Source organism: Accipiter gentilis, chromosome 4, assembly GCF_929443795.1.
Source record: "Accipiter gentilis chromosome 4, bAccGen1.1, whole genome shotgun sequence".
In the NCBI taxonomy this organism is placed as follows: domain Eukaryota; kingdom Metazoa; phylum Chordata; class Aves; order Accipitriformes; family Accipitridae; genus Astur; species Astur gentilis.
The window spans coordinates 23857623-23877530 of NC_064883.1; the positions used below are offsets into that span (position 1 = coordinate 23857623).

The 19908-nt window shown below is 38.4% G+C and overlaps 1 protein-coding gene across 8 annotated transcripts in view; it reads right to left on the reverse strand.

The window, feature by feature from the left end:
- ADAM22 (ADAM metallopeptidase domain 22) overlaps positions 1 to 19908 on the reverse strand; it is a 139991-nt gene that overhangs the window by 48484 nt on the left and 71599 nt on the right. For all 8 annotated transcript variants that reach the window (XM_049798187.1, XM_049798185.1, XM_049798186.1 and 5 more), the window contains 7 exons: positions 15328 to 15410; positions 10670 to 10733; positions 9969 to 10038; positions 5628 to 5698; positions 4271 to 4345; positions 1549 to 1620; positions 354 to 520 (listed from right to left, as the gene is read on the reverse strand). In XM_049798187.1, the coding sequence (XP_049654144.1) occupies positions 354 to 520; positions 1549 to 1620; positions 4271 to 4345; positions 5628 to 5698; positions 9969 to 10038; positions 10670 to 10733; positions 15328 to 15410 (602 nt within the window). The remainder of the gene's footprint in view (positions 1 to 353; positions 521 to 1548; positions 1621 to 4270; positions 4346 to 5627; positions 5699 to 9968; positions 10039 to 10669; positions 10734 to 15327; positions 15411 to 19908) is intronic.

The following is a 19908-nucleotide window of genomic DNA, read 5'->3' on the forward strand; positions in this document are numbered from 1 at the left end:
ATACAACAGGGCTGTCTGTGCTCTACTGCCGAAGAAGCCAACCTCCAAGGTGGAACCATGCATTACTTCCAGGTAGCTGCACTTGCGGAGTAGGTAATTGCACAGAATAACCAAGGATTACAGTGCATGCAGCTCGGGCTTAGTACGTTAAAACTAAAATGAGTCAAACCTCTAGTTGCACCGGCAGGCAGTTTGTGCATTAACTTTTTCCCACCTCCCCATCGGAAACATTATTTTCTGAATTATTGTGGGTTACACACAAAACAGAAAGGAGATGCATCAGCCACTTGTGATAAGCAACCCGCAAGGAAAGAAAAAAGCCCAGTAATAAAACATCACATGAGGTTACGTACGAAAAAAGGTGAACTGCGTCACTTTTCTCTCTGATAAAATCCCTCCTATATTTCATAAACTCACGTAGGGTCACCAAGGGGTTTTCAGATATGGTGAACTTGTTATCAGTAGCCCAGGTTTCCATGGCAACCAATACTATCCTGGTGTTAAGTTGTTCTTTATATATCTAGTACATTAACAGAATGAACAAATATATTATGTCAAATAGAGTAAAGGTGAGTTTTACCCCTTTTTTGTAATAGCTTGCATTTTTATGTAACTAAGTATTTAGCTTGTCTAGCACACTTTACGTTCTCCCAGGTGATTTTATCACCCTTAAAACCAACAAACAAACATGAAAACAAAGTAAAATCTAAATTTTAGGCCTAATTCTTCAATCGGCTCTCTCAGGCTGCAAAAAGATCCCTTGCAGGTCCTACACAGGCAGAAATGCATAGAAGGGAAATGGGATTTTTCAAAAATTACTACAGAACTGTTCCAAATAGTTCAAAGATTTGGAATTAGTGCATCTTTTATAACATCCAGCTCACCCCAGTGACACGCGAGGGCTCTCTTATACCAAATAGTGATCTATAAAACTACAGTTTTCACTGTTATACACCTCTACAAGGCTATTTAACCTCATGCTGGCTGAATCACGAAAAAAGGGCCATCCTTTCAATGCTGGGGGTTAACACTCCAAACCAAATACTTGCAAAAGCAGGAACTGCATTTTTCTTTTTCTAGTAATACTTTTCTGGGGTGAGGTGCAAGAGCCAGCAGGTCATCTGATTTAGCATCACAAATATAATCCACATAATTCACCTGCACGTACCTATTTAATTCATTTACTCAAATGCACTTTTCGGGAGAAATTTTACTGCATTCTAATTTCAGATTGTCTTTTGGGTTTCAGGTTGTCAACATAGGGATCCTATGTTAAAAATTGTCATATCTAAGGTGCTCTTTAAAACTCAGACTCAAGGGATTGATGCAGGAGGATACTTAAATGTTTGAAGCCACAAAAAAAATCTCTTAATGCTTTATGTTAGACAAAGGCTATATAGGTGGCTGACTGTGATTCTAGATGAAAATTTGTGATCTTCACATGTTATTGTTAGGTATACCACGAACTGACATCTCCTGCATCTATCTGCAGGAGAATCATATGACTCATCTCACACGTAAAAGAACATTTAGTTGAGTGATACTTACTAAATCTGCCATGTTCACAACTGATTTAGCATAGCTGTTTGTATGGCCGACTGACAAGCGGTGCTTTTTACACTGCGAAACAAACAGAGGCAAGTTACGTACGCAGACCAGAAAAATAAGCTTTATTTCCAAAAAAAGCACGAACTAAAAAGCAACTATATCAACAGTAAAACCCTTGTGCAAGGTTTGGTCTTCTGTGCTGAATGTAATATTAATAAGCGATAGTAGAAAATTGCTCGGAAATGCACATTACTGATATACTTTAAAACAGTTGTGAGGATGTATTAATTCCTGTTTGGAAAGTACTCTAAGATCTTTACTGAAAAATGCTATTAGGAACAGGAACATACTGTTACTCTCTTCATTATCTTTATTATTGGTAATTTTAAAGTTAATTCCAAATGCCGATATAGAAATTAGCAACACAACTTCCATAGTTGAGACTCCTTTAGAGGTGTTACCCCAAGAGTCTATCAGACTTCCTATTTTTTTTCCAGTTCCCTCTCTCACTTGTCTTCTGGATTTCTTCATGTACAATTTCACACTCCCACAATGCCACAGCAACTGGTTCAAATCACTTTAGCAATCAGACTGCAATAGCACCTTTACTGGAATCTGTAACACAGTGCTATAAAGATGACACTGAAGATAGCTGTCCAGATACTCCTATTTGCAGAAAAAAAAACAAAAGAGCACCATGCGTATGAAAGTCACAAGTATCTTAGAAGAATTTGGGACAAATGGGCCAAGATTTTCAGAAACATTTAACCATCTTGTGCCCCATGATGCTCGATTTTAGGGTGAAAGTTGTCCATATTTTCTGGAAGTTATGATCTTTCAGTGGGCAAGAAGTACCCAGCAGCTAGGGGGTGGGAAAGACAAGTTTTCAAGCAGGAATGGGGGAAAACCCACCAAAAATTGGAAAGATTCACTTACTAAAAAAACTCAGAAGGACAGGACTGTGAAGCTAAAAATAGCAGAAAGGATTAAATGAAAGAGTTACAAAATAAATGGAAAATGAAGCATAGGAATGAAGTGAAATAAGTATACTATTCAAGTCTCTATTTGCAACTAAACCTCAAACTTTAGGATGCTTAGAGACACTGGAGGCCTGCAAAAATGTTTTAGTATACTAATTTATAAGCCCATTTCAATGTTTGCATTTTAAAAGCTTTATTCCCCGACTGGAAGCAATGGTTGGACGAGCAGCTGAGAGGGCAGAGAGGAGGGCACTGCACCCCTCACAGAGGTGAGCGGCCCAAGGGGGCTGGCAGGATGCAGCTGGCTCCACGGACCAGAGGAAGAAGCACAAGATTCATTGCTCCCTCTGGAAGCACCTGGGGAGGGTGAACAGTGAAAACGGCTCTGACTCTGTGGGGTGTCAGCTCCATGCTGAGTGCACCCACAGCGCCGCATCGACTGCACGCATAGAGAGTAATCCAAATACAGACGTGCGCAAGCCCAGGCCGTGGGGAAAGGGAGGAGCCCAGAGCATACGACACTTCCTTCTCCCAGGAGGAAATTGTTCAGCTTCTTTGACCATAGACGTTCACTGGCATTTGCTTCAGAGAATAAACTCCTAAGGAGACTGACTCTCACAGTAGCTTTAATTAACCAAAATTAGGAAAGGTTCTCCTTGGGGGAAATCAGCCCAGACTGATAAGATCCCAAGAGGAAACTTGTGGCTTCAGGCCTTCAGGATCAAACCCAGTGACACCAATTTAGGGAATTCTGCATCCAGTATTGTCCATTTTAATCCACGAATTTATTGCTACGCTAACCAAACTGAGCTGATGGAGGAGTATGCTGTCCAAGGACAGTGGCACCTTCCTTGTACGCTCTGATGTCTGGTTTTGCCAATTTGTGTATTGATTGAGAGAAGCTGCACATTACAGAAAGGGTAGATAAAATGTATAGATATATTTTGATTTTAAAGCCATAAAGGACCATAAAATCAATTCATGTCACCAGTCAAAGGGGCACCACCAGTCTCTGAATTTTATCCAGTTACTTCAATATCGAATCCTATTGTTTCCGTTTGACACCATCACATCTTCCAGAAATACACTGTCTGGATTGAAGACTGTGAGTGATGGAGAATTCACTATTTCCTTTGATATTCCTTTCATTAATTGTTAATCATCTTCACTGACATAAATCTCTGCCTTTTCCCACTTGAATGAGCCTGTTTTTTCCTTCAGTACACTAATCTTTATTATGTCTCTTTCCACTACTCTAAAGAGCCTATTTATGTTCTCCCAGAGAAAGTATACAAGCTTAACAAAATAATTTTCTCTATATTGATTTGGACGTATCAAAAAAATCTAGTCACTATTAATCTCCCCATTGTCAACAGCTACTACACAACTGTAATAACTGCATTATTGATTGCTGAGTGGCTACAACTAAGATAAGTGCTCAAGAAAGCCAAAAAGAAAATCATCAGCTTAAGTCACACTGACATTCGTTACTTCATGACACAAAGCTTTAATTCATGACCCTTCTTTCTGATACTTAGGCTTGGTTGCATTCTTGGTGAAATTACCTTGCCAAAATTCAGAAGCAACTCCATCAATGGTTAATGAGACCATAATCTCTTCTTTTAAGGGCGTACTGACTTTATCCTGGCCATATATCGTTCATTATTGTTATACTTTATGGACCAATTGAGACAATTTGATGTTAATAATAGCTGTAAAATGGTGAAGTGTGTCAGTCTTACCATTAGATGATCATTTACAATCATTAACTCAATGTATTTTGTTTCCTCTTCAATTTTACGTGGAATCTGACGAACCTACGGAAAGCATACAACTGTAAGAGTCTAAGAGTACAGAAAGAGTGTAATTGGTAATTAGAAATGGTTTCAGAAACCAAACTTCTCAGGCATACATTTTTTCTATTGTCTTAATTCTGGTCTCAGATATTGATGAAAACTGGTGCTTAGTTGCATCATTTCAAAAAATACTTTCACCTCCACCAGGAGATTCATATGAACTTAAACGATGAAATCAAGTCTTTCAACATCTAATCCCAAGTTTAGCTTTTTTTAAAGAAAGAGAATCCTCAGTAGGGCCTATATCTCTAAAAATGGCATGTGTCAGCTATAAACTTTTTTTCCAAAAGGAAAAAAAGAGAAAGGAATCCCTCCTGCATTCTTTATGAAAAATCTCTGTAACAATTCTATTATTTATTCGCACACTGCTCGATTCACACAGTGAACGCAGTACTCACCTCTGCGTTAAGCTTACTTGGCATTTAGAAACATTTATGACGCTGCTTCTTCATGGTGTCCTTGTTTTCCTGGGTTTTCCAGGAGAGTTATTACATCATTATGATTTAAAAATGGAGAGTAATGGCTAGTTTACAGAAAGGCAGCAAAACAGCTGATATAAAGTAAGACCCTCAAGAACAACTTCTGGAATTTCTCCAATGTTTTTCTCACTTCTCTTTTGCCTCTGAGAGGCTTGCATTAGTTACAGATGTTAAAGCCATCTTCCCTTCCCACTGCTCTCAGTATTTCATTTTTGCCTGCACTGTTCAGCCTCCTGACCTGGCTTTGTTTTGACCTGTACCATCATTTGAGCTCCATTCCTAAAATGCAAAGAATCACTGCTATCTTTCCAGTGTACACGCAAACACCTGCACTTAGTGGCTCCTCCACTTCAATAAACAGGGAATGAACTCTCAGTTTAGAATATTTATTTAAAATCAAAGTCAAGTGAGATAAAGTAGCTACTTGTCACCACTCCAACACAAAAAATATTTGTAAATGTTTCATTCATTGGGAGTTTCTGATAAAACCCTATACTCAAAATGAGAGAAAATATTTTAGCTACTTTTTTATTTGCAATTTAGCAGTGTTTAACAATTTTATAACTCTTTAGGTAGGCAATGTCCAAGAGAACCCTACAATGTTTTGTCAACATTAGATACCTCTTTTTGTAATAGCTGTATTGGTATAGAGACCTCATGCCAAACCAGCAGCAGCAGCAGGACTCCATCAGGACAAATTAATTCAGCAGACACAAAACAAACTTGATGGCATATTACTTATAAACGACCATACTGGCACATACCTGCCTTTTACTTCTTTTGTGTGTTGGCTTTACAACAAACTTCTGGGATGTAGTATTCGTTTGCCAGAACTCTAAGCAGAAAACACAGGCAAATACATTAACTGTTTACAGGAATATAGCCCAACAATTGGTGTCCCTGATGCCACATGACAGTAGTATGGCATTCTTCCACACATCAGATGCAGTAACAACTCATTTTTTTATGTTTCCAGCTAGCAAGGAGGCAACATTACAGATGCTTCCCAGTAACAGGGTCCTTATTAAAAAGTATACTAGTGATAATCTAGGTCTGCTTAAACAGATGATCTGTGGGTGTCACACTTCAGAAAGCAGAGCAGATGTTCTACGCCAAAACTTCACCAACACTGGTCATGTAATATTATTAGCACAGTGCTTTCATGGAGTGAATCACATTTTCGGGAATTCAGCAGACATTCACAGAGCTCCTGCAATAGCTATCTAAATTAGTAAGAAGAGCACGGAAGGCAGAATTAATGTTTAAGATTATTATATTCACAAAGTAAAATATGTTAGAATTGGGACAAACCTTATGAGAATTTGGCAATGCCCACTATCAATACCATATTCCTCCCTGCTAATCCCACTGTGTCTTTAATTTCTTAAACCACTAACCATAAGCACCAAGTAGTTTATTCTTTTGCCAAATCCCTTTCACCAAATCTATTACTAGCCACTCATGGAAAGGGACACATTATAAACTAAACAGAAGACAATACTTGCTCTCACCCTTTTAAATGTCCAAGAAGTATTTTTCCACCTTTAATTTTAGATTCATAGTCCCTGCCTCACTTTTCCCTACACAACAGAAAACTCTTTATCTTGTATAAACTTGTTTACTATTCACATAACCCCAAGAAGATCTTTTTTTGAGACACATAAATTAAATGTTTGCAGTCGCTTATTTTGTACTACTGACTTTTTCCCTCCTTTGTGCTTCCTGCAGCACTGGACATGCTTTTAGTCTCCAGGAATTGAAAACCGCTTTCAGTATTCCAGAGCGATTTTACCAGTCATGCAGAGAAGTAGACATTACTATAGCAGCTGTGTAAATTAAGGGAATTCCAGTTCACATATCTTTGTACACACCTTTTGGTTGTGTTACAATATCCTGAATAGTTCAGTTTCGCTGGCAAAACAGGAAAGTTTCTCACAGCTCCACCTCCCACCTGCTGTACATTAACTGTGCAATTTCTCCAAGAGGTTCAAACAATAGGATTAAATAGGATCAAATAGGAATTTGACAGGGCTGCCATATCAGCAAAACCTTCAAACAGGAAGCTGAATTGCCCATCTGACAAAACATTACCAGGGTAAGTCCTAATCTTAAACAGGAGTGGCTAGCTACTGATAAACAAGGAAAGCAAAGCATGACTAACTGGTATCGTCGTGGCTAAATCTTGGGGTTTATACTGTCATTTTGGTATGTGAAGTTTGCAGATATCTTTTTATGGAGGGGCCTGGACAACTATAGGCCCTTTGCTTAAAAATGTTTTCATGGTTACACCAGTGCGCTTGAGGATTTTCTTTACAAAAATGACCTAAAATAAATTAAATCATATCCAAGGGTCCCTATTTAATGATTAAAGACCTGCAATCTATAGAGCTCTCAATGATGAGAAACTAAATCTTGAAAATTTGGTTTTGATTATGCTTTACATATGTTGATTAATTTAGTTTGTGTTCTAGTGCCACGTAACTGGCTCTCAACCTGTCATTTTAGGTTTTATATCATGGTTAATGAAACTGGTAAAAATACAACTTTTCAATCAATAAAATAGTAATTTACAATATGTATGTAAGGTCTCAGGTAACTTTACCAGCAAATGTGATCGTTTTACCCACCATCGGAAGTCAGTCATCTCTAGAGGGGAATGATGCAGCCATTAATGTTAACACATTAACACACATTAACACTGCACTATAATTCACAAACTGGTTGAATTCAGGTACATTTCCAGCCAGGGACCCTCAGGCAAAAGAACATCACCAGCAAAATCACAGGAAATGTAGATAGCTGAGAAAGCCTGGCAGAAATTTTGATGGGAATATATTACCTTGAAAAAGCGTAATGAGGATTCACAGAATCATTTAAATTGGAAAAGACCCTTTACTATGACTGATGTTGAGTAATTGCTATTACTTGATTATTTTTTTTTTCTTTCTAACATCAATATTGAAGCTGATGAAACATCCAGTCCATTCCTAAAGCAGTACTGAGTGGAAATCTTAGCTTTCACACAGACTCTTTTAAAAATAAGAAGAAAATCTTGACATCAAGGAAGATCTCCTTAGGCTGGGCAAATTGGTAAATTATGAGAGTAATAAGGAATATAAGAAATACTGATGACATAACCTAGCACAGTGCTTGCTACTAATGATTCTGCTGTAGTAGTTTAAAAAAAAACAAACAAACAATGACAACAATACTATTAGCAATTAATTGCAGATACTGTTCAAAGAAAAAAAAAGAAAAGAAAAAAAAAGAGTCAAGACAACAGTCAGCATTCTCCAGACCGGCAGGGAAGAGGCAGTGCTAAGCAGTGACACTGGTGGGGCAGCGTGTGCAAGGAGTGAAGGAGAAGGTGGGGCAGAGTGTGCAGCAGGTTGGGGGATGAGTGATAGAGCTCCTGTGGGCACAGGGAAAAGCATAGGGAAGCAGAAGGTGGTGCAGACTGCTCTCATCCTCTGGAGCTGTGGTTATGCATGGAGGATGACTTAAAGACAGAGATAAATTAATTAATCACAGGCAAAGAAAAATGGTGAAATTCCTAATAAGGATATAATCTATTACATCTACAGAAACTTTCACTACAAACCTCAGAAATACCTTTCCAAACAGTTTTACAAAAACAGGTATGGGTATGTGGAAGACCAGACTGTGAGTTAAAGTTTATTTCTCCATATATGGGATCCTTAACAACCCGAGACAGAAGATTTATTTTAAACTCAGCAGTGGTTGCATTATTTCCAACCTTTCAAGGGACTTATCCTCAAGAAAGTGTGATTAAAAGATGCACTTTATTATGTGGCCTTATATTCAATAAATTGTTCTCATTACACTACAGGGAGTAGCCATGGTATGTGTCTAAGGTGCACATACATAGGAAGCTTTATGATACAGATGTCGACACCCTGCACTGCATAAGCCTTTTGTGCTGCCCCTCCATCCCAATGTCGCCTCCACCTCACCTGGGCAATCATCATCAGAGGACATGAGACACCAAGATCGGATACTGTTTTCTTTAGATTTAGAAAGATTCCTTCTTCAGAATTGAAATCAAGATGACCCAATTGTAGCAATTTCCCTTGTTTTTTTCTCATTAGGTCTCTGAATTAACTCTACTTTGCTTAACAACTAGCAAACCTGCACACACTGTGCTCCAGAGAAAGACCTATCTATGTGCAGTACCCAGCACCGTAAAATCCCAGATCCAACTGTTAGCATAGGACAAATAGTTTGTAAGCAAGATGACTGGACATCTGTAACCCTCCTGAAGAAATTAGTCTAGAGGTGGTTTCTACCAAAATGACAGTGTCTATGAAGGACAGTTTTATTTATCTAGGATATATTTTGCAGAGTAAGAAAACACATCTGTAAAATTGGCAAAACCTTGATAGAATGGGGATATGCCATAAATACTGCAATTTTTGTTTCAATTAACAAGCCAACTTCTCAAACAAAAACTCTTTTTTTTAAAAAACCTCTTCTCCTTCCACACACAATATAAACTGTTTGTGGAGATTCATCACTACAAAACACTTGAAACCACTTCTGCCTCCAAATTTATTTGTACTGAAATGCATGACCAGCACTACAGCCAGTACTGTGAAAGATGCTGAATGGACTGGAGATGAGAGAGTCACTTGAACAGCAACAATATTTGGCAAGTTCTTGTCTCCCAGGCTTATGCTCACACCATGGTACTTACCCTGTATCTCAAAATATGCAAAGTCCATGAAGAGTTATCAACTACTGACAATGTGGCGTTTATCTTCATCATCTTTAGGCTATCTCAGTCCTTTCTGTCTATAACTACTAGTATATAATGCAGTACTTAGACCGCATGACTTGTTAAGAGAAACATACATCACAACATGAAGGTCTAGGAGAGCTTTAATTCATCATCCTTCAGGTTTTTTTCCCAGTGCTTTCAGTGTTTCAGATTCTTTTTTGTTTGTTTGTTTTCTTATTTAATCGGGCAAAAGAAGAGATATACAAATAAACATTATACTATCAGAAGATTATCTATCAAACATGATTAAAAACTTTGGCCTTAGACTAAAACAAATCAATAAGTCATGAATATTAAAAAATCATACCAGATGGCAGGTCATTCGAAGGAAACTCAAACAACTTGGATTTGTAAACAGAGTGGAAATGGAAGTCATCCTGAAATAGTAAATAATTGCATGTATTAAACCTGGATAAACTAATCCATCTCACGAGCATTAAATAGATAGTTCCAAAGGTCCTTGTTATTCAACACCTACACTAGTGAACATGCAAGTTGCAAGGCACCATTACTCTACACTCTTTCCAACTGTGATGTGATCACTCATGCCACAGTTAATCATCTTTTATTTGAAATATCTGAGTACATTGAACAGAGTGGCTGAGCATGCTTAGAGCTAGGCTTAAGAGAGCTGCCTAGGGAACATCAATGAGAGTCACAGGAGCTGTTAAGCTGGAGTCAAGGCCAAACCAGGAGGAGAGGGATGTAATGAATCCAGAGTGGGAAGTGCCAGAGAAGGGGACAGGGCACTCACAAGCTTCTCCTGCTGGCTCCAAGGGACCCTCATCACCCTCTAGCGCTGCACTGCTCTACATCCAAGTATACACATAACACTGCATAATTTTTGGAGGTCTACTTTTGTCTCTGATGATGGGGACTCATATATGAGGTAAATGAGTTGGGAATGAGGGGATGATCCTTTGGTCCCAGAGCCTTACGTCTACCCTCTACCCATGAATGTCTGTATTCAACAAACAACACAGAAGGACTACTGTAAGTTCTACTTACATCTGAAGTGTAGTTTTCATCTGGCTCAATAAGGTAAGTATGATTTCCATCATAGAACATCCCACTGTCAAGAGCAGGAAATGTAAATACTGATTTAATAAAGAAATACTAGTGCAAAATGGAAGTAAGTTTAAGAAGTTCATATATTTTAAAAATTTAAATATTTAGAAAAGGAAGCAGTTAAAAATGGTTTCAGGAACTGAACATAATTCTGAGTCACTCTTTTGTTTCTTCACCTCAGAAAGAAAATATTCTCTCCCATGGTGATATAGACTCTTCTTTCTTCCCCAAAGCTTCTCTACAACACATATAAACACCACAAAAATTGGCTAATTTAGCCAACTGAAAATCCTGTTCAGAGCCCCCACTCCCATACAAGAGAGATCTACCTGCAACAGATAAATAAGGGACCTGTCTTTAGGAACACGTGTATTTGGAACAGGGGCACAGCTTTTCCCCAAATAAAAATATTATTGAATTGAATTGATCCTTAGGTTTTAATTAACTCTTTCCTCAGTAATTACATATAGTATCAAGTACAAAGGGCATAACGGGCTCTTTTGGGCATAGAGAGCTGTTTGGGGCATTTCAGCAATAATAATTATGACAGATGGTCTTTTCTTTTTAAATTAAGTTAGTTTAAGTTTATATTTCTAGGAAACATTAATGGCTATATGCATTATCATATCAATATGGACATTATATGATATTCATGATAAGGAGATAGGAAACCCCATCAGACAGGCTTCCAATGGGCTGTGGTGAAAAGAGATACAGAGGACCAAGCCTTCTGCCATACCCACGGCTCTGGCAAAGTACTCATGGTCTCTTTCTTAATGGCATAAAATCTCAACCACAGAAATTTGAAGGTCATTCATGATAAGCACACCGCTATGTATCTTGGAAAATCTGTCACTTTGCTTGCCCACAATCACCAATTTTCCGTATTAAATTCCAACACACAGTTCAATTCTAAATGAAGAACAAACTGAACTGTTAAGGCTCTCTAAATGGATGAAGATAGTCTGTGACAGTAACACCAGATGTTTTTGCATTACCACTCGAATGTACAGCAAAGGTGAGGTCCATTCCTGCAAGGATGTTTTCTATTAAGAGCTACCTTAAGTTTACTTAGGCAAAGGGTGTACTGAGGTTCAGTCTTTAACATAATACAGGATGCACAAGTGTGGTTGAATTGCACCTTAAAGTGTTGATACAGACATTACTCTGTAAGAGCATAAAACCAAAGGGCATTTCTCATATCACTACCGTTCTGATCTTCAACCAAGTCAGCGGGGTTTTTTAAACAATTTTGCCTTTCTCACACTGGCATATACACATTGGGATTAGGTTGTATCAGCATGTCCCTTTCAAAGTGCCTCTACTAAGGGCTTTAAGCTTGGCCATAAATATGAGCTGTAAATTCAAACTTGGCACACAGTACACAACAGCAGCATGAAAGCAAGATTATTTATTTATTTAGATTACTCTTTAGCAAACTTTTAAGCACCAAAAAAACTCCACCAGAATTATAAACAACGATATAAACAACAAAACCAGATACTTTTCTTTTTTCTTACACAGCTTTTTTTTTGTTTCCAATCAGCAAAATTGATTCTGGTTCTGCACAGGACCAGATCCAGTCAGTAAAGTACTGTCACTCTTTTCCTGACAATTAAGAAATATAAGCATATATTAAGCTTGTAAACCATTACAGGTATTGATGAGCATACTTCTCTTAATATCATTCACTTACAGGGTTAACCATGTAGCATTCACAGAAGTAGCTTGAGTTACTGACTATATAACATACATCAAGTGTGATCACGAGTATATCTACAATTTAAAGCTGTTTCACCTTTCAAATTACCTGTGCCTATTCTTTAAAACAGAGCTTGAGATAAATATTCTAGCACCTGTTAAATCTTCTTTGCCTGGGAATAAGATGAGATTTGGGAACATCCTGCAGCTCTTAATCAGGCAAAACTTCCTTCCCTCTAATGGCAATTTTACTTAAGCACAGTCTGCAAGACGAAGTGCTATCAGCAAATGGCTTCTCATGCGACTGTTGCACCCAGCAGCACTGACCTCTGATCGAGTCACTCAACAGTGGCAAGAATAATAGTCACGGCTGACCTACAGATCTGACTTGCCCACTCAAAGCGTTCATGGCTCTTTTCCAACCGACTTCAATAGTCCAGTGCTCTGTGAACAAATCACATGCTCATGGATGTGTTAGAGAGAAAGCAAGAGCAAAACACGGGCCATTTCAAAAACCTGAATTTTGATTATGTATATTCTTCAAACAAACAAATTTGTAGTCGTGAAAGTCTGATTTGCAGTAAAACCAGCAGTTTTTATATTCACCACCAGTGGGCAGCAAAATCATAGACCAACCTGGTGTCAGTGCGACTGGCCTTGAAACACAGGACTGGAAGTCGTGCCTGACTATAGCTTATTTATATGACAGCAACCAGTGTGTTTTGCATTCGAAGTTTTTTGTGTTAACTCAGAGGAAACTGTAGTTACTGCATGTCCCACAGAAAATAAACAAACAAAAAAATCCAAACAAAATGGCTCACTCGGGGTTAAGGTTGCAGAGATACATTTTTCATTAGCAAAGTCATTAAGAAGAGAAGAAATTAATAATTTTAAGTATTCTGTCAGCCAGTCATCTGGCTAATTTAACTAATAAAAGGAAGACCACAACATAGACATTAACAGCAGAACAACTCATGATTTATGATTAAAAAAATACAATATTTTCTCACATGTATGAAAAATTCTGTTGTTACTGGCCAAGATATAGGGGTACTAATAAGTAAGAGAGGAGATTAGCAAGAACTTTGGGAATATTCTTTTAGAGGCATCTGTTTGGTCTTAGGCACTTCCTAAAATTCACGAAAGCAAAGCTCCTGCCCAGCAGACCTTATTAGAAGTTAACTCTCCCCAGCTTCCCTTATCCCAGCGAGACACTCCAAACTGTCGTTGGAAGCTAAGGAGCTCTGATTGCTGGTGTGTGTTTCTAGTAATTACTTAGCATTTAAAATCAACTGTGGAGGAGCTAGTTGTAATGATGGAAATGCAGTGTCAGAGAATGTGAGTTTAATACAGCTCAGGAAAACATTACGTTCTCATGCTAGATGCCAGAATTACCAGCCTGCTATGGTAAGCTTCATATTGCCTCTTGTGTGAAGGAGAACTCTGCTGAAACTTTATTGTATCAGAAAAAGGAAAAAAAAAAAAAAAATACCTCTCAACAGAGATCTGAATTATACAGGGAGAATATGAATCTTTCATCACATAACTGTGTTGGAAGGGACCAATCTGAATATCAGGCAATTTAAGAACACAGAGCAGCAGGAGGGTCAGTCTTAAGATCAAACCCACAAAAGGAGGGCAGGAAAGGACACATGCAGGGTCTCCTTGCTTTCTGCTTTTTCTCCTAGGAGTTAGCAGGGGCCAAGACCTAATGGATTACTGCTAATGGAATCCATGCAGTGGCTCAGGATGCATTAGGATGCTACTATTTTTAGGCTCACTGTCCATACTGAAACTGGGCTCAGGTTTCTTGAGCTGCTCAACCTTTATCATAAAAGAGATAAACACAGCTGTAAATCAGTCACATGCAAGGATGACAAGTCTTCTGCATGTATTCTCCCCCTTCCTAACGAAGAATATACAACCATGAAAGAAAGACACTACTTAAATATGTGTGCTTATATGGCTGATACCAAAACTACAGAATAGTTGGAGACAGACAATAAGCTGAAGATTTCCATCAGCTAAGCCCTGCTTCCTCAGAAAAAGGCAAAGCTCAGGTCATCTCCACACAAGCTCACTTGCTGCCGTGACTTTTCAAGCTGATCTCATTATCGAAAGCACTGAGGTCCTGTAATTTCCAGATTCAGCAGACACTGAAGTTACTTGGTTGCTCTGAAAACCTGACTAGCATCTTTCAATAGTGCCAAAAGTAGACAGGTCCAAAAGCTGTACAATCAACACACAGCTCTATATAACCTTCGAATGACAGACACCTTAAATTATATTATCACTAAAATTATGTACTTTAAAAAAATACATTATTGCACAATTTTATATCCTTTCTTCCAGATTTTCCAAGATTTTACTATATCAAAGGCATTATCCCATGCACACAGCTCAAGACCAGCAATTCTGTGAAGAAAATGGATAGGACAAGAGAAACTCTAAACTGACACTTTCCTTTGTAAAGAGTAGAAAAGAAAGATAAAATACATCATTGTAGCAACAAGAAGAGAACACAGTTTCCAAATGGTTCATGTCAATACTGGCAGTGTTTTTTATTCTTGTAGAATAGGAAGTTTTCAGCTACTTTTACTCTTCTATCTCTGTAATAACTACCTTAAAACAATACCTGCCCACTGTCATATGTCCTGAGTTTAAAAAAAAAAAAAAAAAAAGAAAGAAAATCGCATGCTTTGTCAGTGAATTCTGAAATCAAAAACAAGGCTTTTGCAAGGTTCAAATTAAACCCATTCTTTCTAAAGACTGTTGAGGACTTAATATTGGTAACAAACTAGTAGGAAAATAAATAGCACTTATTTTACTGTAAACAGCTTTATTTTGCTTAAAAGACTAATAAGCAAAGGCCAGTAAAAACAAAACAGCAGACTTACTGTAATCCATGGCATGTTGACAAGGCAACAAATGATACAGGATTTCCTCTAATTTCTCCCTGATAATAGCAATGTTCTCCTCCCTGAAATTGAAAATTGAGACTGTAAATCCACAGGACATCCCACAATATCACACTCCATCCTGTCACGACACTGCTTTTTCATAAACACATCGCCAACCCACTGACATGGCACCAAGAAGGTTTGGTACCTAGACAAACATCATAATTTCAACTCTCTACACTGAACGGAGATATTTTCATTGTGAAATCCCTGGCATCCTGAGACAGATTTAAGAGACAAATGATTCCAGAAGTGCTCATCTTTCTTCACTGACTAGGAAAAGAGTTTGAAATAGGGGGTTTAGACTCAACACCTGGTCTGCACATGGCTACATCAAACAAGATGAACTGTGCTCTGAGGGTAAGGCAATTTCCTACTTCTAAGGAGAAAAGTATGCTTATCAAATAATAATAATACTTGATTAAAAAAAAGAGAACAAATCAGAAGTGTTCACTAGTGCTCCAAAACTAATGGAAAATTTCAGTATAACCAAGCAGTAAAGGAATACAATGAAAATTAATATTTGCCTCTTCTCTTCTGCAAACAAAATATACACCTTCCAAATCAAATCCAGCAGACCTTACTCAAAAAATCCCCCCCTTAGTTTCACAGAAGTCACACCGATAACAAACTAACCCTACTGCACATGCACTGAATGTATTCACTATTGCACAAGGTCAATATTTGTATGCAAAATTAGAAGAACAAGTCAAACATCTCTTAAATTCTCACTGCCACTCTACCCTGCAGAGGAATGTACCTATTAGTGCCTTGCCAAATTCAGCTATGTGATATTACTGCACTATGGTTGGTTAAAGGACTATGAAGAAGATTTTCAGTGCTTTTTTTTTTTTTCTATAGCAAAACTTTACTATTTCTATTCCCTACCAGCAAATGTATGAACAATCTACCTAGCCTAATGTACCCAGCCATGTGAATAATTATGTCCATTTACTGCAGTGAGGGAAAGGCATTACAATTACTGCTTTTTCAGAAGCCGGTAGTCACTTGCATGATGCCTAGGACAGTCATTTTAGACATGTGACATTAAATGTTCTTGGATTTTATTTTTCAAATATGAAAAAAAATTAATCAAGGTCAGGCAAAAGGCAAGGAAACACATAGAATATGTTGGTAGTTCTGTGTTTTATCAGGAAATCCGGTTCTCTTTTCTACAAGGCTTGCAAACTATTTTTGAAAGTAATTACGAAGTACGGATGCCTCTGTTTTGAGGTACTCTCCTTAAGAGAGTATAGGAGCCTGTTTGTCAGAGCGTGGCTGCGTGCAGGGAAAGAGACCTGATCTCAGCCTGGTCACTAGAAATCATTAGTTCCTCCTTAAAATCTTCTTGCTGCTGTTGGACCCCAAAGCACTCAGTGCAGCATACCTGGGGGCAGCTCACAGCTCCTGTGACCAGCAACAGCAGTGCTACAGAGAAATTCAACACCTGATCCCACAGACTACGACTCTGACACTATTTGGCAGGCTTGTTGCTTCACTCTGCTAGAAGAATCCTTGTGGCATATTGTCCATTAAAAGTGTTACATTCTTTTTCTCCCCACAATTTCTTTCAATCTCGTTATTTCCTCTCTTCTACATACCACTTCTTTCTTCCACTTGCTGCAGTGACAGCAGCCACCTCCACTGCCTATCCACATCTGTGTCTTTTTCTCTGTGTATCTGGTACAGATACAAAACACTTTCACCAAACTGACCTGCAGAGTGACCATCATGCTACCCACCATGGGCACCTCTCTATTAAGATGTCTGCAGGTAAATGCTACTGGTGCCATGCAGGTAGTGTTCGATGGGCTGTTCTGATGTTTATCCAGCTCATGTCCATGAGAAGCTCCAGGACTGACCCTCCATACCAGGCTTCCACCAGGGGTGTCTCGTGGAAGACGTATGACCCATCCACCCTTGGACCAGCATTTCTCAGGACCATCAAGCGTTTGGGACTCAGACGGAGGACAAGTGAAAAGGAGATGGTCTGAGTTTCTGCTTTGCACTCACATGCATTTTAGCCACCAACATCCTAAGTTACATGGGATTTTAGACAGGCTACATCTTTCTTTGTTTTTCCTAAAACCTTGGCTCATTTTCTCTATTTTATTCTCCTTTTTTACACCTTCTTACTTCCTATATCTTAGTTACTTTAAGCTCTCTTGAGATTTTCCTTCTTTCAGTCTCTAGGATTTCCCCCACTACAGGATCACAGTATTGCTTAAGGCTTTCGGGTCTTTCTGCAATATGTGAATAAAAAGTAAACAAAGAGAGACTCCAGTAAGCTAATAACAAAACTAACAATCAAACTATATGGATGAGCTATAACCTTCTAAGTAATAAAATACTCTCTAAACAGAACTCTTGCAGTAGCATTCCTGTAAAAGATATAACTGGAGTAAGCACATGAATATGGGGATAATATTGAGAAGACTATCAGTAGGGAGTTGTACTGACTTCTAGCTGTGGAAGGAATGTAGAGTAATTAGACAAATTGGTTTGTTCTCAGGAAGTGTAGTTAATATGTACCAGCAGTAGAATCTTAGGCTCCATTAGTTTGCAAAACCATGTCTTTGCAACCAGGAGGAACATTTTTTCATACTAAGAATCCAAGTCTGTGGCTCAAAAGTGTGTTTTGATCTTCTTAATGAGAATCAAATAAATGGCCCATGATAGTGTCTCCAAATTAATTTATTCCAGCATAAATCCATGACCAAACTTTTATGCATACAGATCTAGAAAAGAAAAATGTAAGAAAACCAGCTCTAAGTGCTTGCCTAGGAAAAACACAACTGACACACAAATTCTATTCTATTTAATCAAATCAGTTCAACTCATTGATCTACTGAAGTTCACAGTAATTCTGGTGGAGACAGAAAAATAACCGATTTTCTCTGTCTTGGGGATCGATTCTTACCACTACAAAACATATATTTATATATGCTAACATCTGGGGGATATTTTTTACACATGGACTTATGTTCCTGTCAACATAATGTAAGTCACCTCAAACCAGTTAATAAAATATAAGGTGTTTAAATGAAAATAGCTTCTTTCAAGTACTTGATGCACTAGTGGTGTGTTGTTTGGGTTTTTTCTGAAAAGAACTCTTCAGTGTGAGAAACTCTGCTGTCACTATACACCTAAATGAAGTTCTGAGGATTGTTATAATCTCAGCAAGGAAATAAGAGGTGATGCAGTGAAACCAGACGGCACTAGCACTGCATGGCTCTCAGAAGACTGACTGCTTAGCACTCCTTAACAGTGTCTCAAGCAGATAAAACATGCCAGTAACATGTGGTGGGGAGGGTGAGTACAATTGTATATTGTACTTTTGGGAGTCTCATTTTCAACCATTCACAAAACCTGTGAAGAGAGAAGCACTTAAAGTTACAAAGTCTGGGACTAGTTCTGTACTGAGAGTCAGGACAACTGAAGGGACTCAGGTCAATGTTTTCTTTAGAGCACATGTAATTTTGGACGAGGAGTTTACTGTCATTGCTTCCCTGTAGTGCTGAGGCTGAATTCCTGTTGGTTTTGACATGTACTAAAGGTCTTTTATAGCAGATGCTGCAATAAAATACGCTCTACTACAAGAAGAATTGCAGTATATGGTAGATCAAAGACCACCAAAAGACTAAACATAATCATCCCACCTATCTTCTTTTAGTCTGCCCTTGGAAACTCTCACTGAAGGACTGGGGGTGTCTCTCTTCTCTATTGATATCTGTAACAGTGAGACAGGAGCTGAAAAAAAAAATCTTCATTTTTTTTCCTAAAAATATTCTGGTCCTATATGAAAATTAAGACTTCCCCCAAGAGCTGAAATTAGCACCATTTACCAACACCATTTTAGTCCAGAGCATCAAGGGTGTTTTGTGAAGAGCTACTGGCTTCCTGTAGCTATTAAAGCCCCTCTCTGCTCGCTCAAAAGCAGGCAAAAATTGCCCATCTCAGCAAGTCAAACCTCCACACTGGCCTTTGTCAGCTACTGGGGAATGGTTTAGTGCCAAGATGAAGAGGAAATAAGACTGCTCTTCTAACATATGCCAGCCATCAGTGTGAGCAGCACATTTACCCCTCTCTGCTTTAAAACTGAACCTGGACAGTAGAGTCTGGGACAAAATTAGGCTAAATATCATCTCCTATGAGACAAGGTCAGCCCAGTGACAATGCCTGTGACACAGGCCTGTGACACACACATGCACATACTCATGCTATATCCAAAGGCAGTCTAATGTTACAGCAGAAAGAAGTTCAACATTTTTGCCTCCACAAGGCGCACAGCCACTGCTCATGCTGTGGTTAGCACAACACAAGGCAAATGTTCTGCCAGTGCCCGTGGCACGCAGTTGTCCATTTCCTTAGTTCAGTAAGTTCTCCTTCCTTCATGAAACCTCTTAGCCTTACCAGTGACTTCCAAGAGCAATACAGAATATACAGATGTTTAATAGGAAGTCTATTGATTTGGAAAGCTAAAAATCCGATAAAAAAAAAAAACCAACAAAAAAAAGC